This window comes from Nestor notabilis, unplaced genomic scaffold, assembly GCF_000696875.1.
Source record: "Nestor notabilis isolate BGI_N333 unplaced genomic scaffold, ASM69687v1 scaffold11727, whole genome shotgun sequence".
Classification (NCBI taxonomy): Eukaryota; Metazoa; Chordata; class Aves; order Psittaciformes; family Psittacidae; genus Nestor; species Nestor notabilis.
In genome coordinates this window covers 12608-21295 of record NW_009937825.1, presented here as the reverse complement: position 1 = coordinate 21295, position 8688 = coordinate 12608, and the positions used below count along the sequence as shown (strand labels likewise).

General features: G+C 35.7%; 1 protein-coding gene across 1 annotated transcript in view; it reads left to right on the top strand.

The window, feature by feature from the left end:
- Positions 1-8688, top strand: part of LOC104409222 (RB1-inducible coiled-coil protein 1-like) — a gene marked incomplete at its 3' end in the record, with an annotated part of 21420 nt that overhangs the window by 1061 nt on the left and 11671 nt on the right. The window contains exons 2-4 of the mRNA XM_010019029.1: positions 961-1088; positions 3498-3624; positions 3889-4059. Of these exons, the coding sequence (XP_010017331.1) occupies positions 1018-1088; positions 3498-3624; positions 3889-4059 (369 nt within the window). The remainder of the gene's footprint in view (positions 1-960; positions 1089-3497; positions 3625-3888; positions 4060-8688) is intronic.

The following is an 8688-nucleotide window of genomic DNA, read 5'->3' as shown; positions in this document are numbered from 1 at the left end:
GAAAGAGGGTCTTAAATTTTCTGTGACATAATTTAATCCCAAGAGTTTTTATGATTTTTATAACGATAAAAGAATATTGCTTAGTGGCTAAAACTTTTATAGCTTAACTTTTCATAACTACTTCCACATCAAAAAAATTTCAGGTCATTAGTGACTGCAGTGCTAGTTGTACTTCTGTAGCAGCTTTGTTAGTGTTTGTTATTCATAAACTTCCAAGCTCCTATAGAGGAGAAGAGTAAAAGGCTCAGAAGTATGGAGTATTTCAGTGATAAAATCACAAGATTAAATCTCAATGTTTTAAAAAGCAGGTCAAAGTTTTTCATGTTATGTGCCCTGGAAAAACGTGTGCTTATAGTTGCTCATGAACATGCTTTTAGGGCACAGGACTGAAAATGCATCCCCAAGTGTTCATTCAAGTTCATTGACAGCTAGTGCTGAAAACAGGAAAATGTTTTTTTTAAATTGTTACTTCATTATGGAGAGATACAAAAAGACAGGCTTTGTAGCTGTAAGTTGAGGAACGAATACTTACAGCATAGATCATGCTGCTGTTTGTAAAATCTACAAAAGATGTCTGGAATTGTCTGTATCTGGGGCTTTAAAAATGAGAAAGCAAGGTAATGATCTGAGATGATGGCTTTGTTATTTTCCTGACTGTATATTTTCATATGTTTTTCTAACCATCTGTGTATGCAGAGGCTTACCTTGCCCATATTTCTGGTCAGGGGAGCATGCGTATGTTTAGTATTAGATAAAGAACTGTGGAATGTGAGAGCTGATGTATTCACCTACTACATATGCAAGAGTGTTGTGTAGATTTTTTTTTGTTTGCTTTGTTTTTTTTTTTCACCAGAAGCATGTAGATGTGTCTTTTGTAACTCATGTGGAACTAACACTTGATTTTCTTTTTTTTTTTCTTTTTTTTTTCTTTTTTTTTTTTTTTTTTTTTTTTGGTTTCAGTTTCTAAATGATTTTAGCAGTGGAAGTTGTGAACTTCAGAAACCTAAAGAAATCATCATGAAGCTATATGTATTTTTGGTCAACACTGGAACTACCCTTACCTTTGATACGGAACTTGCTGTACAAAAGTAAGAAAGTAAAGTAGTCGTGTATTGCTTAAAATTAAAATAAAGTATAAATACTTTTTTGAATACTGAGTTCAGGAGAGATGATATTCAGTTAATTTTTACATGTAGTTGTCTTCTAGGTTTTCATGTATTTGAGTGAATTTGGGTTTTTTTAATTTTTTTTTTTTTTTTAATTAGCATGTTCGGTGGCTTGCAGGTGACTGTGTGTGTTTGAGGTCCCACAGAAGAGCAGAGAGGTTGTTTACTTTCTGAGGCAGTGTCAGAGCATGGCCTCCTCTTAGCTGAGGCTGGTGTTACATTTGGTGCTTTTTTGGGAAAAAAATGTCAGAATGACTCCTGCTCTTCTGTGACCTTTTATTTAGGATTCCTCTGTAGAAGGTTTATTTTTTTCCTGACTGGCATCACAGAAGGAATCCTGCAGATAGCTCTTTCTCCTGTCAGTATACATTCATCCTGAGGAAAATGTACACTCTAATATTTTTAGATCACATGCTAAAGAACCAGCATATAGGTTTTTGTCCCATATCGAGGATGGTTAAAAGTTGCTTCTGTTGCATGTTGTAAGGCTCCAAAATGTTTTACAGCATTTTGTATATAAAACATGAACTTCTGAATGCCCAACTGCCTGAAACGTGAGCAGTGTTACAGAATCACATTTAAGTCCCAGCAACTTTGCTATTTTTTTTTTTCACTGCATATTAAAAGCATCTCTCTTTTAGAAAGGTCTAGATATACTAGGTGTGTCCTTTTTTTCTTGTTCTCATGTGGGACTCTGATCTAATAAGTAAATAACGTATTGTGATAGTCCATACATCTTGGAGCTAGCAAGGGCCAAGCTTACCTGCTGTATTCATATTCTATTAGTGATGAATGAGTTGCAAGTAATTGTGCTAGAAAGACTTCTACCATGTTTTTTGTGCTCAAATCCATTGAATCCCTCTTTGTAATTTTCATGATTCAACAAATGAATCTGGATTTTGAAACCTGTTTGGGGTGGAAGGACACTAACAGTGTCTCTGCTGTATGCTCTTCTGCAAAGTCTACTGACACTCAGCATGTAACAGTGTTTCATCTAAACCATTCTGGATCTACTGGGTCATTTGCAGATGTACCAGCACTCCATATGGTGTCCGGTACAGTGAGATACTCTGTTCCTAAATCATGGTGAGTGAGGTACAGCATCTGAACTACCAGACCAGGCATCTAATAGTCTGGTACAGGCTGACTTTTGCTCAGTTGGATAGTTCTTTGAGAAAGAAGCTTTCCAGTAGCTGAACCACACAAAATTGAAGACTCTTCAGTTGAACAGTTTAACTTCTTATTCTCTATATTTGTATATATATGCTCTTCCTAGCAAGACTGTTTCCTGGGTTCTTTGCCTGTCTCTTGGAAGGGCCAGGCTATCTTCCCGAAGACCATGGAAGTGATAGGTGAATGCTTACTGTAACGCAGCTAGCGAGAAAAAACTTGTGCTCATGAGATGTTTGTAGTGAATTCATGATGTCATATCGAATCATGGTTATTTTAGATAATTTATCTTTTTTTCAAGTACCATATAGCCAATTATATCAAAACCATTGATGCTTATGTAGATTATTCACTTGATACTATGAAGCTTTTTAATATCTTTGCACAGGCACTACCCCAGTGTGTTATAGTTTGGGTCAGTTACTGTATCATAATAGTAAATTTTTGTTTAGTTTATTGTTTGTCTGTATCTTCCAAGACAAAGTCTAGAATTGCCTAAAATAAGCAGTAACATGAAGATGTCATCACCGAGAATTAAAGGTACAAGGATGGTAAATTAAAACAGGGATTGCTTATTGATCTGCTTTTTCTGCTTTAAGTGTGTCTGTAATGTTTTTATGAATTCGTTGCATATGGATTGTTTAATTTCCTATTAACAGCTCTATGTTACTTCACAAGCAGTGAATCAGAATTGATTAGGTGAAATTGTGTTACACATAATGAAGGGTTAATACTCTTGTTGTCATCTTTTAGGGCTTCAGTAAGTCAGCTCTGTGTTCATGAAGTATAAATTCAAAGAACATAATATGGATTATACAGTTACTATCCTAAAAGCATAATGTGATGTAATCTAGAATTTCTGCATGGTGTCGGATCTTCTTGGAGAAAGATTGCTGATAAGTTACCAGTAATGTAGAGGCTGTCTTCTTTTGGCCGATAGCTTATTAGCTGGATGTCCAGAATGCAACACATTATAACACTTACAAAACTTAAATATGTCATTGGGCAGAATAAAATGCAGTAGTCCTTTAGAAAAAAGTTCTGCTTCAACACAGACAAGTCACTTCTCTCGATTACAGGAATATGTAACATTAGAGGCACAAATCTGCTGATAATGTCCTCTTCTCTTCCCATTTTTTTTTTTTTTTTCTTTTTTCCCAGTGTGGCAGATCTGAAACATGCAATTCAAACAAAGTATAAGATTGCCATTCAGCACCAAGTACTGGTTGTCAATGGAGGAGAGTGTATGGCACCAGACAGAAAAGTGTGTAGTTACAGTGCTGGAACAGTAAGTGCATACTGCATTCTTCATCTAAACTGTCAGTTATAGGGGAAGGAAAGGATGTTTTACTGAGGGATTTTAAGTATTTTTCTGTAGTGTATTGATTGCTGTATTTCCTTGCACTGAGAAACAGATGTTTATGTATTCAGCTTATATGTGTAGATCTTAACATAATCCTTAAGACACTTTACCCACATGATGAGGTAATAGGTGGTTGAACAGTATGTTGCTTTTACTCAGTGTTTGTTTTCATTTTCTTCTTGAGTGTAGGATACCAACCCAATATTTTTATTCAACAAAGAAATGATCTTGTGTGAACGTCCACCAGCTATCCCCAAAACTACATTTTCAGCAGAGAATGAGATGGAATTGAAAGTAGAAGAATCTCTCATGATGCCTGCGGTGTTTCATACGGTTGCGTCACGGACACAACTTGCAGTGGTAAGTAAATTCTTACTGTACTTGCACAGAAGGAAAATAACTTTTTTTTTTTATGTCAGAGGGAAAGCTTTATATAAATTATAAAATAGTTTGTTCAAAAGACAGTAAGGATGGCGTATTAGTGATGATGTATTCTTCAGAGCCTTTGTCTTGGAGGATTCAAGGTAGGTATTGAAATGTGCTTGCTGCTTCAGCATGTTCAAAGCTTCTTTCAAAAGTGTACTGTATGTAATACAGCTTTTATGGATGCTTATGTTTACAGCACTTGCAAAATGAAAGCAATCTGTTTGCTTTGGATCTGTGCCTTAATGCTTTGCCTTATTTTCAGTGTCTTCAGTCTGCCTCAACCTGAAAACAGAAAAGTTATGTTGCAAGTGTTGTTAACCCAAGTAGAAAATTTTTAAAAGCTCCTTGCCAAGCTTCTGTTTCATCTGATGTCAAAACAGCTCCTGAGGAATTAATAAAATTAAGCTTCCATTTCCTAAAATTCAGGTCTCTTACTGTTGACTGCTGGCTTTTAGTTACATAGAAACAAACTTGTCAGAATTCCGATTTGATTACTTCTGTATTATTTTGGTAGGGGGAAATAGTTCCCTGCAACGTGGTCAGTAAGGTACAGAGTGTGCATGCAATAGGAGCAGCTGCTTGTTCGAAAGAGTGACAGAATGCCTTCAGTACTGGACTGATTGCTTTTCTTTATGTTAGGAAATACCGCCCTCATTTTCTTTTAAAATTTTGCATTTAAATGTGTTAAATTTTGTCACATCTGAACTCCCAATGGCTGGGAAGTGAGGAAGTGGTTATATATAGCACTTAGCACAAAAGAAATAGTAGTATATGGTTTTAGCGTGTTGTCTTGGTAATAAAGTTTCTTAGTTTCAGTGGCAACTTTAATATAGTCCAGAAGAATATTTAGCTCTTGAAGTGGCTTGTTTTTAATGCTATACAGATGACTCCAGAGAAAAGTGCTGTGTCTTGCATATAGTACAGGGGTGTTTTTGTTTTCCCCCTTGGCCTTCTGACCTGTTAGGAGGAGGAAAGTTAGGCTGCATAATCTGACCTTGACATACTATCAGATTTATGGCAAGGACTGAGTCCAGTAGATTCTCTTGCTGTCTCCGCCACCTGTTGGCAGTTACTCCTGATTTAATAAATAGGACCTTGAGTTATTAGGGATTTGTGAATTGCATGGTTGTCATACAGAGAAGAGGGGATATCAGTGTGAATGCAGCTAGGAGTGGGAGGTTTTCATTTATGCTCATTGAAGAGTGTGAGGATTCTGATTTTGGCAGCTGAAACTGAAAGTGCTTTAAAACCATTTTTTGCGAGTTGTTAAGAGGATGTTTTAAAAGTCAGTAAGACTGGTATCTGTTAAATGCTTAACATTGATTTGATAGGAAATGGGGGCTGTAGTAATTACTGCGGTCTTCACCATGTTTTACTTAGGTGAACGGAAGTGAAAGGTGGTGGTACTCTGTGCAGTGTTTCTGCTTTTAAATTAATTGCTTAGATCTACTGGCTCAGTAAAGATCTGGTTTCAGTTCTTTTGTAAGAGAAGCCATAGTTCAGAAACACTCTTAAAGGTGTGTGTGGAGCACCGCTTTTATTGGCCAACTGGAGCTGTAATATTTAGCTAGAGACTGAAAAGTTTATCTAAAGAGAGTAATCTTGAGATGATTTGCAAGAAGAAAATAAACCCTTCCATTGATGGCACCTATTAATGTTATTATGGGATGGGGAGAGGAATTTAGTATCTAAAGGCCTGTAAACATGTATCTGAGGAGAATGGAGGTTTTATTTTTAACCTATAGATTTATCTGGAAAAACGTTATTGTCTGTTCCCCACTTCTTCCAGTTTTTCCCTGCTTGTAGATGGGCTACAAAAATAGTAGAATCTTTTGTGAAAGACTTACAAATTTATTTGGAGATTAAATAGGTAGTAATATTTGTAAATCTGATGCACAACCACAGTGAAATTTATCCGAGATTTTAAATCTTTCAAAGTTGTAGCCTCTGTGTTAGGCTGTGAAAATTCACTGGGTACTACTTTGGGAGGTCAGGGGAATGAGAAAACCATCATATATGGTTGAAGATAGTCTGTCATAACTTTAGATGTACCAAGGTGTAAAAATTGTATAAAGGAGTATTGAAGTATTGTACTAAAGCAGTTTTTTATGATGCCTGCTTGAAGCATATTGAGCAGTAATTCAAAGGAAACTGAGTGAGGACTGGGAATGTGGTGAGAGTATTAATCTTCTTCATGGTTCACCATAAGCCACTTGTCTGGGAAGAAGAGGTAACATGGGATATTAATCCTTCTCAAAATTAAGATCTGGGGGGAGCTAGAAAGGCTCTGAACCTCTATAGTTGTGAGATTGATACATCCAGAGCCACACTGAGAGTACTGTACAGGAGACTTCCTGCAAAATGGGCATGCAAAATCTGCCTTGTAATGAACCAAGCTGTGTCTTTTTATTAATTTTAGAGAAACAGTAACCTGCTTTACCAGAAAAGCAGAGTGGTGGTACTTGATGGAGAGATTTTGCCTGTTGTAATTATTTAGAGCCATTTAATTGATTAATATTTACTACTAATACATGATTAAAATATTTTGTAGTAGGAAAATGAGAGTTGCAATCTAAATCATTGCATAATCAATAATAGACAAACTCGTGTGGAAGATGATGAGTATTTCAGGGTGTGAAGACTTTTAGTTCTATTTTTTTTCTCCCTCATTTTAAGCCTGCCTGAAAACTATTGAATTTAATAATGTTTTTTGGTATCTCAGACGTGAACTGTATACTACCTGGCAGCTATGCTGTAGAACTGTATGAAAGGTGTGTTTTTTTAAACCTTACCTTATCTTGAACCTGATTTGTACTGTGGAGAAAGGGGCCAGATATTTTTGATTCACTTTTCTGATACATTCTTTGTATGCATTGGTATATGCCCATTAACTTTTTTTCTCACAATAACAAGTAGTTCTAGATTTTCCTTTAAGAAATATTTATATTAATCCATGCTTTTATTTCCTCTCCATTGTTTTTTTTTGCCTGTCTGAAACTGACCATTATTGATTTAAATTCTGCCTTTGCATTTTGTGTATTTTTTTGCCATAATTTTCAGATATCCTTAGTTACTATTCAGGTGTAAACAGATGTCATCTTTTAGCTCACAGCTGAGGCCCTGGCATTCTTATAGGCTTGTGTGCATATATGTATAGGGTATAGGTATATGTAAAAACAGGCATTATTTATTTTTTTTCCCAATTGAAACTAATTTCATTAATTTACATATAGTCTTTTTTAGATTTTAATACCTCCTAACCAAAGATTATTCCTGTGGGAAACTTGTTACCTCCTGTTTGGTTTTTCACAGTACAATAATTATCAACATACCTCAGATTTTTTTTCTTACTTTCATGATTTCAACATCTATACAGATTTCCCAAGTTCACTTTGGTTACATGGGATCTCATTATGTAGAATTCACAGTATAAAAATTAGGTAGCTTTAAAGAAGCTATGTGTGTTAGCATAACTTGTTCCTTTACTAATTAAACTGAAATTCACACATGTCGTATGTGGCATGATGTCTTTGTTTTATAAGGCTTTTTTACCAGATGGTCAGTGTTTGTTACATCTACTGACCTGCTTGTAAATCCAGTTCAAGCAACTTTCTAAGCCTGTTTTCATTTTCTGTCCCAGTATCTTAGTTTCCCTTTGACTAAATAGTGTACTTTTGAGATGTCTGTGCCTAAAGGATTGCAAGCTCGCCTTTTACAACTAGTCTGTTTTCCCACCTCTCTTCCAGTTCAGCAGTTCTGTCCTTGAGCTGCAGTATGTGTACAAAGTGTTTGCAAAAAGTTACATACACACCACCTTAGAAGACAAGCTGTTCTCTACACAGGACATTGTGCTATAAGCTAGGTTGTATGAATATTGTCAAATCTTGTGGTCTTTTACACCGCTTAAAATAGTTTCTGGTACCTTAGCCTTTTAAAAAGGACTTTATTTTCTTTTAGTGATCTAACTGAAGATCCTATGTTTTTTCTCCCAGCAAGGCTATTGGAAACTTGGACTTTCTATTACTAGGTGTCTTTTGCATTTCATGTGATGCCGCTGTTGTCATTATCAAACTGTCAGTTTTGGTCAGTTTTTCTTTGAGAAATGGGAATGAGGATGAGAAACTGTGTGGTCACTTAATTTGGTTGCATAAAGCCATAGTACCTAGCTCATTCTCGGTTTAGTTCTGAATGCTTCATAATACTTAAGCCAAGAAGTATAATCATGCTTCCTGAAAGCTGTGTATGTATTATTTAGGGAAGAGCAGTTTTGAGATCCTCTGGAAAAGAGTTACTTTAAAATGTTAATGTTCTTTAAGGCATTGTAATGTTTACAAGAGTTGTGTAGCCAAATTAATGCTGTTCATTCTTTTTGTCTAAATTATTAGTCTAATAGCCAGACACACTTCTAGCTCCTCCACAGAAGTCCAGATTTCTTTGTGATTCAGATTAGGGATCAGTCTCATAATTTTTTTAAGTAATATAGCTGGGTGGAGTAGGTTGTAGTTAGGTATACTAAAAGATCCAGCATTTGTTTTGGTTGGCTTTTGTAACCAAAATTGTGAG